The sequence below is a fragment of the Neophocaena asiaeorientalis genome, unplaced genomic scaffold (genome assembly GCF_003031525.2).
Source record: "Neophocaena asiaeorientalis asiaeorientalis breed wild unplaced genomic scaffold, Neophocaena_asiaeorientalis_V1.1 scaffold177, whole genome shotgun sequence".
NCBI classification, from domain to species: Eukaryota; Metazoa; Chordata; class Mammalia; order Artiodactyla; family Phocoenidae; genus Neophocaena; species Neophocaena asiaeorientalis.
Genome location: NW_020172779.1, coordinates 8,810,328 through 8,834,488, shown reverse-complemented (window position 1 = coordinate 8,834,488; position 24,161 = coordinate 8,810,328). Strand labels below are relative to the sequence as shown.

Below are 24,161 nucleotides of genomic sequence, written 5' to 3'. Positions count from 1 at the left end.
ACTAAATTTTGGTTAAAATACTGCAGAAAAGAAGAGAAAGCCAAACCACATTTAGCATTTTGTGATATGTATTGTCAACATGTAATATTAGCAAGTTAATGAAATAAAATATCAAAAAATTCTGTTCTCAGGAACTTAAGTGACACAAACCTTGTGAGTAGATCTTCCATGTGATCAGAAGTGTAGTAATGGCCAAGTCTCCCTGGAAAAGTTTTTTAAAACCCATCTAAATTACCAGGCTTCTTAAGAGGCAACTGTTAGTAGATTTTGTAACAATTTAGCGTTTGTTAGAAGTAAGCAGTCATCAAAAAGACATGTATCTAATCACCAAGTTTAGCTTTTATACTATGTATAACATTTCAAATAACTGAGAGAACACTTTAATTTTTATGGTGGTAATTTGATAGGAGAATTCCTACTACTTTTAGAGTGTTCTAAGCAAAAGAATTTTAGTTTGGTGTCAAATTTTTGAATAGATATTTCTTTTTAATCAGTATTTTTTTAAAGTAGCTAGCCCACACATGCACACAAGAAATAAGATTAAGTTCCAAAGGGGACTTCCGTGGTGGTCCAGCGGGTAAGACTGCACGCTTCCAAAGCAGGGGGCCTGGCTTCGATCCCTGGTCAGGGAACTAGATCCCACATGCAGCAACTAAACCCGCATGCCGCAACTAAGACCCAGCGCAGCCAAATAAATAAATATTAAAAAAAAAAAAAAAAAGCTCCATAGTGTATCAGGGCGCTTAGTAGCTACTGTTTCTAAGTTAAATAAACCTCAGTTTTAAAAAGTGATACTCCTGGCTAAATGAGTTCTGCAGTCTCCAACTCTAAAATTGTATTAGTTATTATTCAGAAGTAGTAAGGATAAAAGTTACAACATAATTTCTCATTATGTGGTCATTCTTTGCTTGGTAAATCACTTTATAAAATGGTTTTCTGCAAACTCTGAAATACGAAGCTCCTAAATTTTGTCAGCTGAAAAAAACTGCACAACCTAAAGGTTGAGAATTATGTTTTATTTGGCATACTTGCTGAATTACCAGGCTTCTTAAGAGGCAACTGGTAGTTGCCTAAATCCTCTCAGGTGGCTCTGAGGGACTGCTCCGAAGAGGTAAGGGAGGAGCCAGGATATATGGGAGTTTCGCCAAAAAAAAACCAAAACAACAACAAAAGAACAGGTAGTGGAACATCAAAAGATGACTCCTAATTAAAGAAAAAAAATCTCAAGTTAATCAATTTAGCACTTTTCTACATATGGGAAGATGCAAGAGTCTGGGCTCATTGAAATCATTCCTTTGATGTGCACCTTCACTGTCTAGAGCAAGTATCCTGTTTTTCGCCATCCTGATTCCCCTCAGGGTGCACAGTCTGAGGCGGCTGCAGTGGCTGAGCGCTTGATGACCATAATATCCTTTGTTGACTGATATGGCAGGAGACATTTTTCGTAGACAGTTTTCGTGTGTCATCCATGAATAGTTTAATCTTAACATTTATAACACCCACATGGATTTAGGAATGATAGAACTGAAGAACTGAAATCAAATTTACTTGGACATGGTTCCAAATTGAAATTTAATCCAGTACCTTGTAGCTTTATGGTAGTGATTAAAAGCACAGTTACGGCATCACAAACCTTGGTTCCAGCCCCAGCTTCCTTCTTCAGAGCTTTGTAACCTGTAACATCTCTCTAGACTTCAGTTTTCTCATCCCTAAATCAAGAATGATAATAATAGCTAATAAACAGAATTGTTGTGAAGATTAAATAAAATATAGGATGCAAAGCAGTTGATATTGTACCTGGCATAAAGTAAGCAACATTTATTATGTTTATAGTGGAAGCTGTCATTGTCGTCATCATCATCGTCGTCATCGTCGTAAACTGGGAGAAGAAAGTATATGTCCCCTAGTCTTGTCCTTACTTTTTCATCTATTTGGGAAAGTTACAGGTAAAATAAAAGGTAGATTTGATTACAAACTATTTTACATAATTGAATACTGGATGTGGGCACCTGATCCTTTTTTTAAAATTTTTATTGGCATACGGTTGATTTATAACATGTTTCAGGTGTACAGCAAAGTGAATCAGTTATACATATATCCACTCTTTTTTAGATTCTTTTCCCATATAGGACATTACAGAGTATTTTATTTTAATTAATTTATTTTTGGCTGCGTTGGGTCTTCGCTGCTGTGTGCAGGCTTTCTCTAATTGTGGCGAGCGGGGGCTACTCTTCATTGTGGTGCGTGGGCTTCTCATTGCAGTTGGTTCTCTTGTTGCGGAGCACGGGCTCTAGGCACGCAGGCTTCAGTAGTTGTGGCATGAGGGCTCAGTAGTTGTGGCTCGCGGGTTCTAGAGCGCAGGCTCAGTAGTGGCACAAGGGGTTAGTGGCTCCGCGGCACGTGGGATCTTCTGGGACCAGGGATCGATCCTGTGTCTCCTGCATTGACAGGCGGATTCTTAACCACTGCGCCACCAGGGAAGTCCCCACCTCATCCTTTATTAAAGAATTAGGTAGTGTTAGTAAACAATAGTTTTCTCAATATTTTTGTTAATAATATACTATGTTTTACAGGCAGAATAGATAGTGTCTATCATTTCAGAAGTTTATCACTCTGTGAAAAAGTCTGTTTATCATTTGCACTATCTCCTGTGTTTTCTGTGTGTTCTATTTACGTGTGTACCTAGAATGAATTCTTCATTTTAGCTCAGTGAGTCTCTTGAAGTATGCTTTAAAAAATATACCTCAGTGTGTTTAAATCACTTCTTCAGAAGAATGTGCACTTAAGCAGCACTGCCTCAGTAGTCACCATCAACACATAGCTCTTTAGTGACATTTTCCCTTAAACAGGTTAGCAAAGATGCTGTTCTAACTGCAGTGGACTCTGATAGCTACCTCTGTAGAAGGGCTTCCTTGCCAAGAGCTATACATTTCCCTGCAAAGAATTTTATCAATATACATTAATCCAGTGATTGTCAAACTTGGCCTCAGAACTCCTTCATATTAAGATTATTGAGGACCCTAAAGAGCTCTTATGTGGGTTCTGTCTATTGATATATATTGTATTGAGATTAAAACAGAAAAGTTTTAAATGCAGTTGTCTTTGAATAACACTGGTTTGAACTGTGAGTTCACTTAGACACAGATTTTTTTCCAGTAGTAAATACTACAGTATTACGTGGTCTGAGGTTGGGTGAATATGTAGATGTGGAACCCCTGATACAGAGGGCTGACTATAATTAATATACAGATTTTCAACGGCGCCCCTAACCTCCACATTGTTCAAGGGTCAACTGTATCTATATATTAATTCATTTTAAAACAGTAGACCATTATGTAAAATAAATAACATATTTTTATGACAAGTATTTTCTAAACCAAAAACATGTAGTGACATGAGTGGAATTTGTATTTTTTTTAATATCTTTTAAATGTCTGACTTAATAGAAGACTGCTGAGCTTTCATATCTGTTGCTGCAGTCTCTTGTGATGTTACACATCATGTAGCCTCTGGAATACTTGACTGCACACGCGTGACAGGTGAGAGTGAATAGGCAAATAACATCTTAGTATTATTATGATAATAGTTTTGACCTAACATATCCCCTGGAGAGTCCAGGACCACACCTGGAGAACTGTTTAGTCAACACTATTGAATCTCTAATTTAGATTAACAGAATTCTAAATTCAGAAGTTTTTAGTTATTCATTCTTTCCTAATATGATCTCTGTCCTCAAGAAATTCGTGGTCTAATAGGAAAGACAGACATGTGAATACATTTTAGTAGGAGTCACAAATTCTTTGTAGTGTGTGTATGTGTGTGTGCGTGTGCGTGCGTGCACACGTGGAGAGGGTATTCAGGATCCACTCTGCACAGGAGGTGATCTTTTAGCTGAATTTTTAAAGGAGGGTTGGTATGTGACAGAGAGAGAAGCATTCTGGAAAAAAGCAGCAGGAAAGCACGTTTGGGAAACTGTGGTTGACACCCTGTTAAAGTGGACTTATTTCTTTCTGTTTCAGTTTGTGATTACAGGTGGAAATCTACAAGACAGTAAAGATGCACTGCATTTGGCACAGACAAATGGTATCCTCATATTACTTTTACCCCCCAAAATGTGAATTAAGTTATTTTGAAGAAGTCTTTCTGAGAACTGCCTCAGGTACAAATACTGTAGACACAACAGGAAGATAGACCAATTTCAGTGTGACATGATTAAGATGAAAAAATTGAAAGTGCCCATTGTTATATCAGATGCTTGATGAATGCTCTTGTATTTAATAAGGATTATTTTAAGATTTCAGTTAATGAGAATTAAGTTCACTAGGCATAAAATTTAACCTCAGATATTCCTGATGTAGAATTTTTGTGTATATGCCATAATGTGTTTAAGATATGAGTTGCTTTTTATTTGCTCTTTTTTAACTTAGGCTGTGAAAGATCATTTATCATTTATAAATATTTATAAATATTCATCATGCAGATCAGAGACACTGTGCAAGGCCCCAGGAATGCAAATAATAATATAATATATAATCCCTCATATGCTCACTTTATGTTCATATATTTGCATTTATTTAAAGTCTGTAAAGTTTTGGAGTTGATTCCTACAAGAATCCTAGTTACATAAAACACCTCCTTTACCTGGCATTCATGTACCTAACCTTTTTTTGGTTTGTTTTTTGCTGGGGAGCAGCAGGGAGCATACTTCATGTGCTAGACACTGAAGAATTAGGCATTCCATGTTATTTTTCAAAATACTGGTTTATTCATTAAAAGCTGTTTTTTATTGAAATCTTTCTAAAATGCATACTTCTCTTCAGGATCCACTGACACTTTTTCTTAGTGATTAAAGTCATAAAAATAATCATCTTCCCAGAAGCTTTTGATGTGTATAAGAATATTATCTTGCATACTTGTTATTCCCCAAACAGATATGCTTTTAAAAGTTCTCAGATCTCCATTGTCAACCCTTTTCCACTCTGCATATACCTGCTACCTCACTGCTTTAAAAGCTCCTTTTATGCATGAACATATTCGTGGGAGCCTGAGGAAGGCAACAGGTCTCTCCCATGGGTTCATCAGGTGCAAGCGCCTTAAGCTTCTTAAGCCCTTTTCAACCTCACACTTGTGTTCCATACAATTAAGATACCAAAGTACAGCCTCCAAATAAGTGAGCTTTATTTTCTATTAGAAAAGTGAATCCTACTTCCACCTCTGTTACCCTTTTTAAGGGAAAGGAATAATGCATTTTAACTGTTAATACATGAAACCTGAGTCACATAAACAGTGAATATTAAAGATAAAATTGTAGAATGAAATGTCATTACCTAAGAAATTGTTTCATTTTCCATTCAAAAGGCTCAGTAAATACCAAACTTTGGAAGAGTTGAATTATTTTTACCAGTACATTAAGGCAATTTTCATATTCATCTCCTACTCTGTTAGTATTCCAAAAATTCTTATGTGACTAACCCAGTGCAATTCTGGTAGTTTGACTAGTTTATGGGTATTGTTAAAAACTGACCAGTTGAAATTATTTGATATTATATCATTTTTGCATATTAAATATAAATATGAAAAAATATTTTGAAAATAATCCTAAGACATTATTTTGTGCTAGATATGTTTTTCAGTACAGTTGGGTGTCATCCTACAAGATGTGATGAATTTGAAAAGAATAACCCTGATCTTTACTTGATGGAGTTACTAAATCTCGCTGAAAACAACAAGGGGAAAGTTGTAGCAATAGGGGAATGTGGACTTGGTAAGTGCCAACTTATCCCGTTAGAGTGACTTTGTTTGAAAATAATTGATTTGTTGTGTACAAGTCATGAGTAATTATTGATTCTTTTTTATCTTTCAAAGATTTTGACCGACTGCAGTTTTGTCCTAAAGGTACTCAGCTCAAGTAAGGAAATTTGTTGTCTTTAGAAATTATCGTATTGTAAAATCTTAAGGGTGATTTTTAAGTAGATTTTATCAGTTCAGAATGTAGTTAGATTAAGCGTGAGGGTTTTTTTGTTTTTCCCTTTGTATATTAAAAGTTAAGTGAAACAAATTCCATGCGTACTTGAATGGAATTCATAAGGTATGGAAGCATATAGTTCCCTAATTGTTTAACCATTTAACTTGATTTTAATGGTAGAAACAGGGATGAGTTTACGTGATAGACTTTCGATTTTTGTTTGTTTAATAAGAGCATTCATACATGAACCATTCCAATAAAATGAATTAAATTCAGTTGTGGGGCATATGATTTAAGAGTAAAAGATATTATTAATAAAAAGAGATTATAGGATCAATCACCAAAGCTAGAAAAGCATATTTTACTCTTGCTGGGTGTTGAATATTGTCAGTTTGGAACCTGAGAATCCTTTCATAGGATCCATGTTGGGAGTGGTGGCTTCTGAGAAAACTCCAAGCTCACAAGCCTCAGAGACTTCTTACAACCCATTGCCTGTAGCTGTTAGTTGGAACTCCTGTCACCAGACTGGTGGGTAGTGTTGAAGGCTGAAAAGAAAAATTATGTTATAGGCTTAATTTAAGACATAAGTATTTTGTTGAATTTCAAAAACAGTGTATTAATTGTCAAGATGGTAAAACATTAAAATGAGTTTCTAAAGGAGGCTAATTTAGTTATTCATCTATTCAGCAAATATTTATGGAGTAATATGTGCTAGAAACTGCTGGGAACTCATAGTATACAAAACTATGAATAAGGTATAGTATCTGCTCCTGGAGCCATTTAAGAATAAACAACCCTCCATCCTGCTTAGTTTCTCATACATGAAAGAGGAGTCTGGATCAAATTCTCTTAAGATACCATCTAGCTGTCTCATAATATTTAATAATTAACTATTTCTTGTCATATGATCTTGATTAAGGCAGTGCTTGATGGCCTGAAGGGACTTTTTAAACCATACCTGCCAGAAGTGTACTTCCTCCCACTCCCTCTCCTGCCCACACACGCAATCCCAGTGTGACTGGTCCAGGTGAAAGTGCCCCCAGTGAGGCGCAGATTGACCAGTGAGCCTGTCGTACCCTGGACTTCAGGGTCCAGAATTCCTGAAGGACCATAACCAAGTGACACAGGATGGGTTGGAGTAATGTTCTATGGACTCTTGCTTTCAGGCTTCACAGTTATAGAACCTTTCAGAGCTGTTTAGTTAGCAGCATATTATTTGCCGTGTTTTTCAGGGACATTCACGTGATTACTGGCAGGATTATTAAATCTCTGTACCCCTCTCGAATATCATGTAGGTCAGTTCACTTAACCTTAAAAGTTCACATATTCACATTTAAAAAGAGAAACAGTTGGCTGTAATACCTCCCTCGGTTAAGCCCACACATCTTAATTCCTCCACTTTCATGTCTGTTTTTGGCCAAGATGAGCCTCATGAGGCAAACAGCTGGTGTGGTGTGACCATCAAGGACAGTGGCAGAGTCCTCCATATGACTTTTCATCCAGATGACTTAAACTGATTCTAAAATGCAGCTTAAATACTTTAAACCTGATCTGTGTGTGTGTTTAATGAAAACATTGATAGTATCAGCTCTCTTTTACTGCTCCATCATCTTCAGATCAGAACTTAAAACGATGTATATATAGCAGTATATAGTTTATGCTTCAACACACGTGCCAGTTGTCCAGATGTTGATCTGTAATAGAGTTGAACTCCATTGATTAAGTGAATGATTACCAAGTGTCTCCTCAGTCTGATACAAAGAAGAATAAGTGCCTCTACAGATAAGAGAGGACATAAATAATTAAAATAGGTTGGAAAGTGCTATCAAAAAGGTATGTGAACAGCAGAGGGAAAGACTCACTTTCTGGGGGGAGTCAGAAGGCTTTGCTAAGGTGACGGGATGTGACCTAGGCCTCTTCCAGAACAGGTAAGGCTAAGGACGAATTAAAGTACAGTAGAAATTTTGAATAGATGGGCAGTTGAGTTTGAAATTTCATTTTATTATAGATCATCAAATGACTTAGTGAGTAAAAGAGTGACAAACCAGTAGTAATTGCATTTGGATTGTTGTTATGGAAACATATACCCATGTCTTCTACCTTTGCTCCCTCCTATCCTATAGCACGTATTAACAGCATTACCCCTATTCTCTGCCACACAGCACTCTGTACTTGTTTCAGCATTTCTCACATTGTAATAAAAGTGTTTGTGTTACCACTTCTGCTCCCACAACAAACTAGTGTCTCTGAGTTCTTCAAAGGCACAGACCAAGCCTTCCTCATGTTCTAGTTCCTATGGCGCCTAGCACAGTACTCTTAGCACATCGTAAATGTGCACTGAATTTTTAATAAGAAGGAAAGTGTCTTTGATTCCTGTAGAGCATGATGGATAAAAAGCCTATAATTCAGCTTTTACTGTGGAGTCTATTGAAAGAATTTAGATTTTGGTCCGTGCTTATATATGCCAGTTGTCCATCTGAAACAATTAACTAGTGTGCGATTGTCATTTTTGTTTTACTTTTTAAGTAAAAACGTATAGTCAAAAAAGAGACCTGTGAGAAGAGAAGAATAGAAAATAAATTAGTATAATGGATTAGGAGGCAAGACCGAAAACACACCCACTACTGTGCAGTAGACAAAGTATCTGAAAAATCCTGGTAAGTAAGGCAGTAGATAACGTAGTATGAAAAGATCTTGGGAATCAGCAGATCTTTGGGTTTGAATCATAACTGCCTTTTGGTACCTACATATTCCTTTGTAAATCTCAATTTCCTCATCTTCAAAATGGGGATAATACCGCCTGCCTTTCTTAACGTTTAGTATGTAAAGCCATTGTGCCGTGCCCGGCACAGAGTCAGAGCTCCATAAATTGTGGCTGTTGTATTCTTAGAAATACTGCCAACCTAAAGGAGGCTACTGGCTATAGTTTCTGTGTGGGATTTTTGAAAAGTGCTTTTTAAAGAGCAAAAAGAGAAGAAAAGCAAGAAGACAAGGAAAAGACCTGATTTAGTTATGGAAAGGTTAGCCTTTCGGCATACCCTGTATTTTCAGTTTCTCTGCCTTGTGCTACTACACTCCTTTCCTTGTTGCAAGTTAGAGTTCTGTTCACTTGAGTGGGAGGCATTTGCTTTGGGCATTTTTCTTGGGGTTACTACTGTGCAGGTCTTTTTCTTTTTTTTAGTCAGACATCAGACAAAATTTCAAAATAATCATTTGCGGATTTAGGACACCTCAGAGATGATGGCAAGGAGCCTCAGTCTCTCCTCTGGCTTAGAGGAAGGAGTAACACTGGGTTCAGGTGCGCTGCTGGAACGCTTTGGGTCTTCTGGAGTTGCCTCAATCCAACTTACAGGCATTCCTCTGAGATATCGGGGGTTCAGTTCCAGACCATCTCAATAAAGCCAGTCACAGGAATGTTTTGGTTTCCCAGTGCATATAAAAGTTATGTTTATGCTATACTGTAGTCTGTTAAGTGTGTGATAGGATTATGTGTAAAAAAAACAATGTACAGACTTTAATTAAAAAATACTTTATTGCTAAAAAAATGCTAACCATCATCAGAAACTTCAGCGAGTCAGTCTTTGTGCTGGTGGAGGGTCTTGCCTCAGTGTTGGTGGCTGCTGACTGATCAGGGTGGTGGTGCTGAAGCTGGGCTGGCGGCGGCAGTTTCTTACAATAAGACAGCAGTGAAGTTTGCTGCTTTGATTGACTCTTCCTATCACGAACTATTTCTCGGTAGCCCGCGATGATGTTTGATAGCATTTTACCCACAGTAGAACTTCTTTCAAAATTGGAGTCAGTCCTCTCAAACCCTGCCACTGCTTCATCAACTAAGTTTGTCATGTCATTTCAACAGTCTTCACAGTATTTTCACCAGGAGTAGATTCCATCTCAAGAACCCACTTTCTCTGCTCATCCATAAAAAGAAACCTCTCATTCCTTAAAAGTTTTATCATGAGATTGCAGCAATTCAGTCCCATCTTCAGGCTCCACTTCTAATTCTAGTTCTCTTGCTGTTTCCATCACAGTAAGGCTGTTTTGCTTTCTTATCATTTGTGTGTTCACGGGAGTAGCACTTTGAATTTTGTTTCGGAACTTTAACTTTGCATTCACAACTTGGCTGACTGGCTCAAGAGGCCTAGCTTTTGGCCTGTCTTGGCTTTAAACATGCCTTCCTCACTAAGCTTAAACATTTCTAGCTTTTGATTTAAAGTGTGAGACATGAAACGCTTCCTTTAACTTGAACACTTAGAGGCAATTCATTGTAGTGTTATTAGTTCCTTAATTTCAATGCTGCTGTATCTCAGGGAATAGAGAGGCCCAAGGAGAGGAAGAGAGACCAGGGAACACGCTGGTAGGTCAGAACACACAGAATATTTGTTAAGTTCACTGTCTGGTATGGGCAAGGTTTGTGGCTGTCCAAAACAATTGCTATAGTAACATCAAGGACCACTGATCACAGATACAATAATGAAAATACAGTAATACAATACAAATGCAATAATGAAAAAGTTTGAAATATTGCAAGACTTGCCAAAACGTGACAGAGAGACACAAAGTGAGCGAATGCTGTTGGAAAAATGGCGCCGATAGACTTGCTTCACGTAGAGTTGCCACAGATCTTCAATTTGTAAAAACAAACAAAAAAACAGTATCCAAGAAGCTCAGTAAAACAAGGTATGCCTGTAATAACAGCTGGTACTCTGAAGTTGAACTTTTCAAGCCCTGACCTTAGCTATTGTTGACCCTAAAATGTAAGAAGCAGTAACATTTACAATCAGAAGCAAATTACAGCTTTGCTAAAGTAAGCAAATCTAACTCAAAGAATGATTCTCATTTATGAATTTTTAAAAATCTTAAAAGAAGCAGAGAAGTCTCTTAATAGGTGCCACTGGACTTCCCTGATGGCGCAGTGGTTAAGAATCCACCTGCCAGTGCAGGGGACACGGGTTCAAACCCTGGTCCAGGAAATTCCCACATGCCTCGGAGCAGCTAAGCCCGTGCGTCACAACTACTGAGCCTGCGCCCAGAGCCTGCGTGCCACAACCACTGAGCCCGAGTGCCACGCGCCTAGAGCCCGTGTTCTGCCGCAACAGAAGCCACTGCAATGAGAAGCCCGCACACCGCAACGAAGAGTAGCCCCCGCTCGCCGCAACTAGAGAAAGCCTGTGTGCAGCAACAAAGACCCAATGCAGCCATAAATAAATAAATAGATAAATAATAAATAAATCAATAAATATTTTTTAAAAAACACCTGAGTTAAAAAAAATATAGGTGCCACTTCCTGCCCTTTAGCTTCTGTTTTTATTCCTAGTTACCGTAGTGGGTTGTTTTTTCTTTAAAGACCCTAGTCATTTGATGTTAAGTACCAATTATCCTCAATTTGTATTATTGGGAATGATTTTTTAACCACATGGTTTTCTTATGATACCTAGCTGGCTTGAGCACGTCAACCTTTTCTTTTCTCATATAAAATTCTGTAAGCACATTGCTTGGGTATCTGTTATTTTCATAAATTGTACTTTTGCCTACTTTGCGATAGGAAGGCTTATTTCCAAGCTGATCATTAGATTCTGTACATCTGTGGCTTGGTTGTATGGCTGTGTGTAGCCAGAAGCCAAATACAGAGTAAAGTTTACATGATGACTGGAGAGCACTTAACTGCTGACATTTGAATTACTTTAGAGGTTATGAAAATAGTGACCAGTAGTAATTATTAAAATATTTTGTCCCAGTGTTCGTTTATATTTCCTACACTGTGAAGTTTCAGCACCATGCTAACTAAAAATATTTTTGCTTATTCTAGTCCAGCAGAATCTGAAAAAAAAAATTGGATAATAAAGACATAGACCACCAATTTTAGGATGACTATTTCTTTGAGAAGTACATTTCTATTTCTAATTTTAAAATGTAGCATTTTCAAGAGTTTTACAAAGGGGGTACTCTTAGGAAAATAGTTGTCCGGCACTTCAAGGAGACAAGATATAGGAAAACACAGCAAAAGAGTTTTAAGTTATACACGGAGAAATTGTTCCCCCAAATTAGGGGCCTAGAAGAGTTAAACCCCTTAAGAAAATAATATGACACCTATTGTCTGTAACTCCTGGTTTAGCTTAAACTACATGACCATTAATGAGAATGAGAGAGAACACTGCTGAAATGAAGACACACAGAACTCCCACCCTGTCATGTCCTCTGGATATTGTCCTTAAATGCTGGGACCAGGAAGAGGCTTCTTGAAAGCCTCTTGTGTGTTGTGATCTTGGACAAGGTCTTACACCCCTCTGACACCAGCTCTTGTCCTATTTATCCTAGGGTTATTTTGAGGATTAGATGAGAGACAATGGTATAAGGCACTTAAAACTCTTTTTATAAAGTACTCTAAAATGTTCAGGACTGTCATTTTATCGTGTAATTTTCATTTTTCTGAAAAATAGAGTATTTCAGTTTTTGTGCTCATTTGTTTCATAAATTCTTTGTGTTTAGTTTTTAAGGGAATCCTTTTTGCTCAGTGGCAATAACTCCTTGTATAACAGCACATAGAAAACACTGAGTAGAAGTGGCTTCTCACTGGAGTGAGTTGATGCCCACTGGTGGTGCTCAGCCAGCTCTCGGGACAAGGGGCTGGCCATGTCTTTTCGGCCACCAACACATGCTTCGGGGAAGGGATCCCACGGGTGATAGGAGGGTGTCCACTTCATTTGTTGGGATTTAGTCAGAAAGCTAGTTAAAAGTAATTATTTGGGGGAACAGTCTCCATCACTGTAAACTTAAACCTTACAGCTCTTTACTTCTAGCGATCAATGGTAAAGTGCTACCTAGTTTACCTGGCAGTTACAATGGAAAAACTAACAAACATTTCTGAAAATAATTTTGTAATCCCAGAAAATGAAGTAACCCTTTCAGGAAGTTTTTATGAAAGCTTTTGGCTAGGCCTGATGTGTTTTAAATGCCTGAATTCACTATTTCTGTTCTATCATTTCTAGAGAATAAAAGACCTTTAACTTAAAAAAAAATCATTTGACAATTATTTTTCTCACGCTAAAATAAAATTTTTAATGAGGAAATTTTTTTTTCCATTTTGCAGATATTTTGAAAAACAGTTTGAACTGTCAGAACAAACAAAATTACCAATGTTTCTTCATTGTCGGAACTCACATGCTGAATTTTTGGGTGAGTTAAAGCTAAAATCTCATTTAAAATTTAAGAATTTGCAGATATCAAGCTATTTGCTAAAGCTAAAATCTCATTTAAAATTTAAGAATTTGCAGAGATCAAGTTGTTTCTGTTTTAAATTCACAGACATAATGAGAAGGAATAGAGATCGGTGTGTAGGTGGAGTGGTAAGTATAGAAACTGCTTTTAATAAATGATGTTGGCCTCTATAAAGTGATTCAGATGTCAGCAATAAAGTTACGAAGGTTCTGCTCTCTCTTATTAGAAGGGCATATAAATTTACTGTTAAATCTATAGATCAGATATGGTACAAACATAAACCACACTATTTTAGTTACATTTACTTTGTTCAGAGTACAAGAATGAGTGCAGAATTCTGTTCACAAGAAAGCCCCGTGAATTTAGTCCTGCACATTGTAATAGTCTGCATGATCTTCTTTTTCTCCGCTTCTTCCATCAGCCGTTCTTTAGTGTTCTTCAATTTAAATTTTGAGCAAAATATAAATGAAATTTAATAATATTTTAAAATATTTTAGCACTCTTTTCAGGTTTGCCTTCTTAATTTCTTGTCAACTGTATTTATTTACTATTACCACTCTGATTAGAGACACATTCTCATTTCTGTAGTTTGCTTCTGCTCGAAACACTTCTCTATGGTCATTTCAGTCATTAGCCTTGAGAAAGTTCCATAAATAGTATCTGTGTATCACTTAGCTTGGGTATCCATAGCAGTGATTTTTAATTTTTTTTTTTGGATCATGGACTCCTTTGAAAATCTGCCTCAGAAAAATGCTCATATGTACAATTTTCACATGTAATTTTAGGAGAGACTCACTGGTCTCTAGCAAAAAAGCTGTTATCCACATGTAAGTGGACTTTCTCAGTTCAGGCCTGTGTTGTTAAAGGGTCAGCTGTAGTTTAAAAAACTTAACAGCAACAACAAATCCAACCTAAATGTTTGACTTTTATCAAAAGAAAATTGCCAAATAATTAATAACTAATTTTCTAAAATGGTTTATGAGGGTCGTATTTAAAATTATCTTATATTGATGGAGGCTGTGTTTTCTTTCTAGTCAGCTGGAAGTGCTGAGGGGAAGAACAAACCCTTTTGAGCAGCTGTGTAACAGTTATTTTTGAGAAACATGTTACCCACAGTGTATTCAGACTCTCTGGATGCTATATTAACGTGACTTCACTTGTTAGGTGTGTTTAAAGGAGTCTTGTCACTTATGATTACATAAATACATCTGAAGTGTGAAAATTTTTGCTTTAACTCCTTTATCTTTGAAGGAGAAAAATTCCATCTCAACCCTTTTTGCTTGCTGAGCTGATATTATTGACTGTATAACAATTTACAGTTTCTAAGCAATGTTCTTACAATCTCTTTATACATCTTAAATTTTTCTCTTAAAATTCACTTCTCTCCTAGAAAAAAAAAAGCATCCTGTAACAAAAAAATTGAACATTTAAAAATATTTTTTAAATAGTCTTGTAACATTTTTACCTTTTCCTCATGCTTTTGCCTAGAATGTGGCTCTCTCCTCCAGTCCCCTTTCCTGGAGGTACAGCAGTAGTGCTGGTGCAGAGACCTCAGCACAGCCACAGACAGAAATTCTAGGCAGCCGTCTCCTTCTTGCCTTATCACATTGGAGATGATGACAGGTTATAATTGTGAAATTTGATTTGAAAATAAAAATTGTAGGGGCCACATTTGAAACCCCATGTTCAAAAAACCCCTACTGCGTTTGTATTTTTGCTTAGACAGTCCTATTAATGTTATTTAGAATTTTAAAGAAAATTAATTATTATAATAAAATTATGCCTTCATGCCCTTAGGTGCATTCATTTGACGGTACCAAGGAAGCAGCAGCTGCTTTGATGGACTTGGGTCTCTACATAGGATTTAATGGTTGGTAGGTCCTTGAGTTTTTTGGTTTTCGTTTTTTTAACTTTTATAATTAAGCAGATTCCTTAAATTGTTTTATAGGGAATTACTGATAAAGATTTAAATTTGTTTTTATTAAAATTTATGTGTTTTGCATTGACCTTGGTCTGTGAATTTTAGTGATAAATGTAAGAAATTAAACAGTATGTTACTATTACAAATTAAAGCTTGAAAGCTATAAACTGCTATCCTGTGTTCCAGTGATGGAAAACAATTTTCTGTTGAGGTTAGCAGGTACCTTTCTCTAGCAATGCAGTTTATTCTTGGATCAGTTTATCCCTTTAAAACATATGTGTTCACAGCATTGCATATACATATACACAAGTGCTGTCCACCTATGGGGGAAAGGTCATACTATGACATAATCGTCTTCTGTATCTCTGTAGGCCAAGAAGCTGAGGCTCAGAGAAGTTAAGAAACAGGTGTAAAGTCACTCAAAGTGTGAGAACCTGTATCCTCTTCCTCACTTGGTGACCTTCCTGCTGTTATACACACTAAACCTCATGCACCCAGTACAGTCTGCTAGCACAGCTGGGTCCCTGGGTTCATTTTCTTCCAAATAATTTGGTGAGCTTCTACCAGTGTCTTTCCTCAGGTTATCAGTGTAGCTCGTGAAATAAACTGCAAAATAAATTGCAAAAAGTAAGACTTCCTTTCCCTCTTCAGTGTTTCATTTCCTTAAAATCACTACTTTTCCAAGTACTTTTATTTTTATTTATTTATTTTTTAATTTAATTTTATTTTATTTTATTTTTTTACTAAACTCTACTTCAGAATATAGAATCATGAAATTAATTATTTGCTATAGAGTTCAGACTTATTTAAATGTTCTAGATGCTTCTTTCATATTTTAAATAAATTGATGATTTAATTAATTTATATATTAATATGGAAATAATGCATGCATAAAGTAGTATTAAAAGACTTATAAGCACAGTCTCCCAGCATGCCATCTACCCCAAGTTAATTTTTCCAGAGCCAACCACTTTACTCTTTATCACCTTGTATCTAAATATTACATATATGCTATTAACTCTTAATTCATTCCCTTTGTCTATTCCCATTAAGGTGTTTGAGCACTTTAGTTCTTTATCCAATACTGCCCCCCCACCTCCATTATTTCCGCTATAGCCCTCTCAATGTAGTTATTTGAGAATTTTTGGTTATATGCATATTACGTGTTTTCATTATTATGTCTGTGTAAAATATTGTTGACTGCTGAACCATGTGATGTTCCACTTTTTCATTTTCCTGGAGTAACTTTCCTCATATTTTTATTTACTTGGCTTTCTTCAAAACTTGAAGCCTTCTTCACACTTTTCAACAACTCTGTAAAATGCTTTTTTCTATTTTTCCACATAAGGAAACCTGTGTGGATAATCAGATAATTCGTTAGTTCCTGACCCTTCTATCTTTCTGCTACAGTTTGGACTAGTGTCTTTTCTGTGACAGAACTCCTATTTTTAAATCCCATGTATTCTATTTTGTTTTGATGGAACACATGTTTGCAAATGAATTAATTCTCTTCATCTTGAAAGTTTACCTGGATAGTCAATGAAAGGGGAAAAAAGGAAAACATACTTTTCTAGGCATAAAATTCTAGATTAGAGATCATTTTCACTGAGGATTTACAATATCCCAGTTCTAGGTTCCAGTCTCTATTCTGTTTCCCAGTACATCACCTGTGACATACTTCTTTCCCTGTGGAATATTTTAGTTATTTATCTCTGGTATTATCAAAATGTGCAAAGGTGTTTTGATGGTTTTTTGTCATTCTCCACTGGACCCTTCCAGCTAGAGGCTCATCTTTGTCAGGCCTGAGAAGTTTTCTCAATTTTTTTTTTTTCTATTCTTTCTTTGGACCTCCCAGGCTGATACTCTGATCTCATTTTTTTTAATTATTTATTGATTGATTGATTTTTGGCTGTGTTGGGTCTTTGTTGCAATGCGTGGGCTTTCTCTAGTTGCGGCGAGCGGGGCTGCTCTTCATTGCGGTGCGTGGGTTTCTTATTGCTGTGGCTTCTCTTGTTGCAGAGCACAGGCCCTAGGCGCACGGGCTTCAGTAGTTGCACCACGTGGGCTCAGTAGTTGTGGCTCACGGGCTCTAGAGCGCAGGCTCAGTAGCTGTGGCGCACGGGCTTAGTTGCTCCATGGCATGTGGGATCTTCCTGGACAAGGGCTCTAACACATGTCCCCTGCATTGGCAGGCGGATTCTTAACCACTGCGCCACCAGGGAAGTCCCTGATCTCATTTTTTTATTCTACAATTTCTATCTAATTTTTTTCCTCCTCTCAAACAAGTGCTTTATTTTTCAACCTTTTTTTTTTTTGGCTGTACCACACCGCTTGCAGGATTTTAGTTCCCCGAACAGGGATCAAACCTGTGCTCCCTGCAGTGGAAGCCTGGAGTCCTAACCACTGGACTGCCAGGGAATTCCCTTTTTCAGCTTTTTAAGGAAACTTACTTAAGCTTTTGTTTTCAGTCTCTGAAAGCTCTCGTTTTTTTTCCTACCATATTCTTGTTTGGTAGATGCAGCATCTTCCCATCTCTCTAAAGATGTGTTTTATATATATATGCCATTTAATGCTTTTATTTCCTCTGAGTTCCTTTTCCTCTTTGTTTTGGTCTCTGTCATGACAGGGGCTTTCTTCAAATGTCAGGCAGTTCTTTGCTGTATATTTTAAGAGTGAAGGGGGAAAAGCTGTTGGAAGCTCCGTGGGGAGATAGCCCATCAACTGCAGGCCCACAGATGGCCAACTGACTTTCTCGCCGGGGAATCCTTAGTGTCAGCTTGTCAAGATCTTCCTCTGGGTTTGTTCAGTTTCTCCAGAGAGGGCTCCTCTGATCCCTGGTGGGAAAATGGGATGAGAATTCATAAACATACCTATGTTCTGGAGCAGGATGGTGCTGGAGAGGGGATGTCTCCGTTCAGTAAGCAGTCAGTCTCCATTTCTAGTCCATGCCTCACCCTGCCCTCCTCCGTGCTGCTTGTCTTCCAGTCCAGAGACGGCACACATCTCTCTCTCTGTCTCTGCCTCTCTCTCTCGGGCCAGGGTATAGGGCAGTTGTCATCTCTGCACCAATTTATTGGAAAGTAATCTGAGAATCCCATCTTCTCTTTACCCTGATTTTCAAGCAATCCCCATTTCAGTCCTCTGCCCTACCCCATCCTTTCTAGGTACCTAGTTCTTCCAGTTCTTAGAACTTCCTTGGGAGAATTGGTTGGCTTATCTTCAGTATCTCTCTACAGGCACATAGCACTTAAGTCACTTAACACGTAAACATAGATCGTTTACCACTTCTCTACTTTCTGCTTTATATTTTGTGATGAGGAGTTAGAAATGTCTCCTAGTTTCATCAAAATATGCTGTTTCTTCTTATTTGGGGATGATTTTCAAGAGAAGCGGGTAGAGACCTTTATTTCACAAACTTGAACTGTACGTCTGTCTTAGAGGTTTCTAAGTGATCTTGAGTTTATAAAGACTTGGCTTTAAGCTAATTACTTGAGATTTTTTTTCTCCTACGTTAACTCAGAATTAATGGGTCAGTAGTTTATTTAGTCGAAGTCAATATTTCTGTTCTTCTTTTGAAATTCAGTTTAGAGTAGTCTTAATCTGAGTTTCTGGGCTATGGTAATTTAATCTGTTTACATTATGATATAGTCTTTGGTTTCTAAAGATTAAATTAGAATTTTTCCCCCAAGAAAATGGGAAAGTTTCAAATTTGACCATAGAATTATGCACATGCTCTTCCTTAAATGGGAAACCTTAACAGAGATTCTGGCTTTGATTAAAAATATTTCTTCTGATAGTATATAGTTCTGTATTTAGATGTTTTTTTAACTGATGTGTAGTTTATTTAAATATTGTTTCAAGTGTACAGCAAAGTGATTCAGTTATACATCTTTTCCATTATAGTTTATGACAAGATATTGAATACAGTTCCCCGTGCTACACAGCAAATCCTTCTCGTTTGTCTATTTATATATGGTAGTGTACATCTGTTAATACCATACTCCCAGTTTATCCCTCCCCGCCTCCCTTTCCCCTTTGGTAACCGTAAGTTTGTTTTCTATGTCTGTGTAGATCAGTTTTTACAAGCATTAATATATGTAGGAAAAGAGTGAATCAGACAATTTGTTTTCATGAGATTAAAAATATGCAAATACTCCAAAAATTTGGTCATGTTTTAAATTTAGTATCCATATCAAATATATCAGCATATTTTTAGAAAATATATTGACCAAGTATTAAGCTGGCTGAAAATAAGAATTTTGTTTTTTTCTAGAGAATACTAACAAAAGGCTGGTACTTACGATAAACCAGACACACATTTCCCTCCTACCCCTCCTAAAATGCTGCTAAAAAAAAATTATATTCAAAAAGGAAAAGTAAAGAAAAAAAGGCCAAAGTTTTGCTAATGGAGAAATGTTTTGTAGATTTCTGTAAGACAGATTAAATTGGAAGAGAAAACTTAGACGACTGTACCACTAAAGGGCCTCAGAGGAGATGGGAGCAGGTGTAGCAGACAGAATCCCAGAAAGGCTTCAGGCTTAGAATGGCGACCAAAACAGGGTGATTGAAGGCCTATATAGAGAAAGATACCAATCCCCATATCCACTCCCATGCACAGAGTACAGAAGCAGCAAGCATTTATACTCAGGGGGAAAAGTAATTTTTTCTCAAGAAAACTGAACAAACTGGATTATTGAGGACTAAGACTTGGAATGCTTATGTCGATCCCAGAGGAAAGCATTCAGTGGGTGGGACGGGATCATCCAGGATTTGATAATTGATGGGGCTATAGGTAATAGATACATGGAGAAGGGGGTGCTGTGTTATTCTAGTTATGTGTATATTTGAAACTCTCCATGATGAAAAGTTATATCAAGTCCTGAAGTTAAAAATGCAACATAAGGATGGTATTAGTCATCACATATATAGCAAACCATCCCAAAACTCACTGACATATTACAGTAAACTTTTTTTTTTTTTTTAAACACTCATGGGTCTTTGGGTCAGCTGGGGTTTAATTGATAGAGGTGAGCTCTGCCACAGGCTCCATGTTGGGTTCAGATCTTCGCCATGTGTTTTCATTCGGGATGCCCAGGCTGAAGAGGTAACAGTTACTTAGTGCGCGCTAATCTCAGAAGATCATGAGGGTGCCATTGCAAATCACGAAGGTGCATTCCAAGCCTCTTGGCCATATCATCCCATTGGTCAAAGCAAATCTTGAGGCCATGGCCAGATTCAGGTTCCTTCTTCCTACTAAGAAATCATGGCAAGGGTGCAGATATGTAATTCTGTCATATGAGAGAGAACTGGAACCAATAATCCTGTCTATCTCAGGGTGTGAAAATGAAAATTAATTCCCCAGAAAAAAAGGTATGAAAGAAACAGGGCCTCGGAGACCAATTCAGGAGTTCTAAAATTGACTAACAGAAGTCCCAGAGAGAAGAAAGAAAATGAGAGAGGAAAAGTCCTGTTTTTCCATAACGTGTTCCCAGTTAGGGGTGGGGAAGAGTCTAAATTGGAAGATTCCAGCTGCCTAAATGGATGAAAAGGTTTTATGCCCGGACACATTATCATGTTTCAGAATATCAGGAGTAATGGAAGATCTTAAAAGTTTCCAGATTTGGGGGTGGGTTGTGGTGGGGTCTAAACAGGAATAATAAAACTGGCATCTCCTAACCAGCTTTCTAGTTTCATACCATGTTAAATACTCATAGTTCTAACAGTGATTGTGATTTTCATCCTTTGTGAAGATTCTATTTCTGATTAGTGAAACATGAACCTTGAGTATCTGATTCCTTAATACCAGTGAATCCCTGGGTATTTGGCCCATAAAGAAATTGGCCATACCTTCAAATGCAGCCTTATGAGCTCTAAATTATGCAAATTACCCAGAGACGCAAATAAATTCTTTTCAAAGAATTGTTTAACATAGACTGTTACAGAAAGTTATTGGACGATCAACCAATAGGCACAAAAAATTGCACCCCCTAAAGGCAGGATCTGGTTGGAATAGATCTTAACCTGGATTCTGTAAGGATGGGAATGTGCAAATACTTTCTAAAATATACTTCCATTGTAGCCAACCAAAGTTTTGTTTCAGGATTTTGGGTTAATTCTGTAATCTGTTTTAGACAAGTTTATAATATGAAAAAGTTGCTGTTCATTAAATGCACCTTTTTATTTTATATATGAATAACTTTTTTTTTTCAAGCTCACTGAAAACTGAGGCTAATTTGGAAGTTCTGAAGTCAATACCTAGTGAAAAATTAATGATTGAGACTGGTAAGTTTGCTTTTAGAACCTAATTTTCATATTAAACCATACCCAAAAACAGCTAGAGAAAAGTAAACAAGTATTATTTTATTAGCATGCTCAACCTCAACAATTATACTTTTCAGGAAGTCTTTTGGAGCTGTAATGGAAAGTATTTACGCAAGCGAGTTTTTCAATTTTAGAAGTCTGACTAAGCCTAAGCACTTAAGAATGGAACGTCAGACCACGTGGTAACTAAGGAGGCTGTTGTATTAAACAGGAGTCTTAACTAAGCATTTCACCTCAGGCTTTCAAAAACTATTCAGAATTTTTTTTAAACAATGTCTTCTTTGTAATGGCTTAATTGTACAATATTTTTTAAGTAAAGTGCAAACATTTAATTGGATTTAAGAATTTTAGCAATTAATCTGCTGCCTCTCAAAGTAAGACAAAGTTAGAAGCTAAAAGTTTTATCTCTACCCTGAACTCAAGGCTCTTGGACTTTTTTAGTAAAGTCAAGGCTGAGCCATTCTGAAGAAATCAGGTGTATTTCCTGGGGGAGTCATGAAAACTAAATTATCTTATTAAAAATACAATGGTTGTAAAATGTGTAAGCTGTTACAATTCTTTATTAGAGATTTACGTAAGTAAATAATCCCAGTATTCAAAGCCACTGTTTTTGGGACTTCCCTGGCCGTCCAGTGGTTAAGCTTCTACTGGAGGGGGGACGGGGTTCGATCCCTGGTCATCAGGGAACTAGGATCCCGCATGCCACGTGGCACGGCCAAAAAAAACAACAAAAAACAAAAAAAATCAAAGCCACTGTTTTACATTCAGTAGGGGCAAACAGAAGTTTAACTTAAATGTTTTCATGTTACAGTTGTATTTCTTTTAGCTTTAGATTCTTTAAAGCATACCATACACCAACAGTACTGTTAGTGGGGAAAAAAATAAAAGTTTAAGAATTTGTACAGTTCAAGATTTTATCTTGTACTTTTCTTAAAGCTGTTTTCTGTTGCCTTTTACCATTTTTTAAGCTGAATCATGGTGTATATTTGAGAGGTTATATCATAGTTTAATAATATTCATTAAAAAACAATAATTTAAAAAGGTAAAAATCTCTTTGAGAGACTTCTCTTTCTTCGCTTAACTCTAGATGCACCTTGGTGTGGAGTCAAAAGTACACATGCTGGATCAAAATATATAAAAACTTCATTTCCCACCAAAAAGAAGTGGGAAAATGGGCACTGTTTGAAAGACAGAAATGAACCCTGCCATATAATGTAAGTATTTTGTTTTCATGGTCTCCAGAACATTGAAGTCAACCATCAAATGCCATTTACAAAATGAACTCAAGGGACAGAATTAAAGTTGGGTGAAATCCAAGTGAAGTTATCAAACACCATTTTAATGCAGTGATTTGGAGGAATTCGTGCCTAATTGCTGTGTATCAGCTCCTTTTTTCATATCCTCTCAACCCAGAGTGGTTTTATTACAGAGTAAGAACTTCATGTGATTTTGGTCATTTGTCATTTTGTAGGGAGGGAAAAAGATCTTAAAGCTATCCATACATAGAATCACCTTACCTGGCTTAAGTTCTGTTATCTTGCAGGTTTCCTGCTGATGTATAAAAGCACAATCTTAGCAGAAGACCTTTTTTTTAATGGTATCTGTATTTTAAGTGATTTGACAGCTTGAATGAACCTAAGAAATAACACAGTTCTTTAAGCCTCTGAACAAAAGGACAAATTATAGAAATGATTTCCTTTTTCCAACCGAGAAAAAGGGCAGAACTTTATAGAATTTTATTTCCTAGGGAAAAAAAAAACTAATTCAGAATCATTTTTTTAATTAATACAGAGCACATGTGAAAAGGGGGGTATTACACATCTAACTGCCAAGGAGCTGTACAGCATATTGTAATTTATAGGAAAAGTTTACTTTAATGGGCCCGTCATCCAGTTTCTTTTGTTGCACAAGCAGTAATTTAAATCTGACTGTATCAATCTAGTATGGCTTACCAGTTCAGGCAACTGGATATATTTATCACACATTCATAAAAATTAATATTGGATTGTTGTAGTAATTCCTTTAATATGCTCCATCTTTTTTTAGTAGTTTTAACAGATAAGAGTATATTAGATAAGCCAGATCTAAAATTCAGTGAGCAGAAAAATAAAGAATTATTCTATAAAGGTACACTGGAAAGATTTTCCTTTATTAACATGCTGATGTTGGCAAAGACTTTAAAACTGAATGTTTTAAAATCTGTAGGGTGAGGAATATATTTAAACTCTGATTAGTAAAGAAACACTTGTAATTTTTATGAAATGTAGGTACTTGCAAGTTCAGTCCAGAGACATTTCAGTAATTCTTTGGAGATTTAAAAGGACACTAGAGACAAGAAACTGGCAGTTTTCCAGCAGCCAGCTTAGAGGAAGTAGTTGCCAACAGTGTATCTAAATTGGTTTTCCACACTGCCTTAATCGTTAAGTAAAAGTATAGCTGTTGACTTTAGCTGCATATTTTCAAGACAAAATTTTAAGGTGTTTCTAAATGCAGACTATTAAGAACCAAGAAGGCTTTTGAGTATCTACTGCAATCATGAATACCAGTTCTGAGTAGGCAGAGCTTGGGAAAATCAACATTTGCAAACTGAAAAATTTTAAACCACATTTCAGAAATACACATGCCCCTAGTCTAATGCGAAATACTAATTAGCAAGTTAATTCCTACTTACAAAGTCATTTTTATAAACTCCATCTGTTAAGAGTTTTATGTTCTAATTATTTGTATAGAGATCTCTGC

At 36.7% G+C, this 24,161-nt stretch overlaps 1 protein-coding gene across 9 annotated transcripts in view; it reads left to right on the top strand.

The window, feature by feature from the left end:
- The window catches only part of TATDN1 (TatD DNase domain containing 1), a 37,877-nt gene that overhangs the window by 11,232 nt on the left and 2,484 nt on the right, over positions 1-24,161 (top strand). For 3 of the 9 annotated variants that reach the window (XR_003002700.1, XM_024740991.1, XM_024740992.1), the window contains exons 4-11: positions 4,020-4,083; positions 5,621-5,764; positions 5,866-5,908; positions 13,053-13,138; positions 13,268-13,308; positions 14,978-15,054; positions 21,313-21,383; positions 22,510-22,636. Coding sequence is in view for 8 of the 9 variants with exons in the window: in XM_024740991.1 (XP_024596759.1) it covers positions 4,020-4,083; positions 5,621-5,764; positions 5,866-5,908; positions 13,053-13,138; positions 13,268-13,308; positions 14,978-15,054; positions 21,313-21,383; positions 22,510-22,636 (653 nt within the window). In the remaining variant the exon portion in view is untranslated. Of the gene's footprint in view, positions 1-1,833; positions 1,959-4,019; positions 4,160-5,620; positions 5,765-5,865; positions 5,909-13,052; positions 13,139-13,267; positions 13,309-14,977; positions 15,055-21,312; positions 21,384-22,509; positions 22,637-24,161 lie in introns of all 9 variants that reach the window. The other 6 variants (XM_024740996.1, XM_024740995.1, XM_024740998.1 and 3 more) reach the window with 5 other exon arrangements.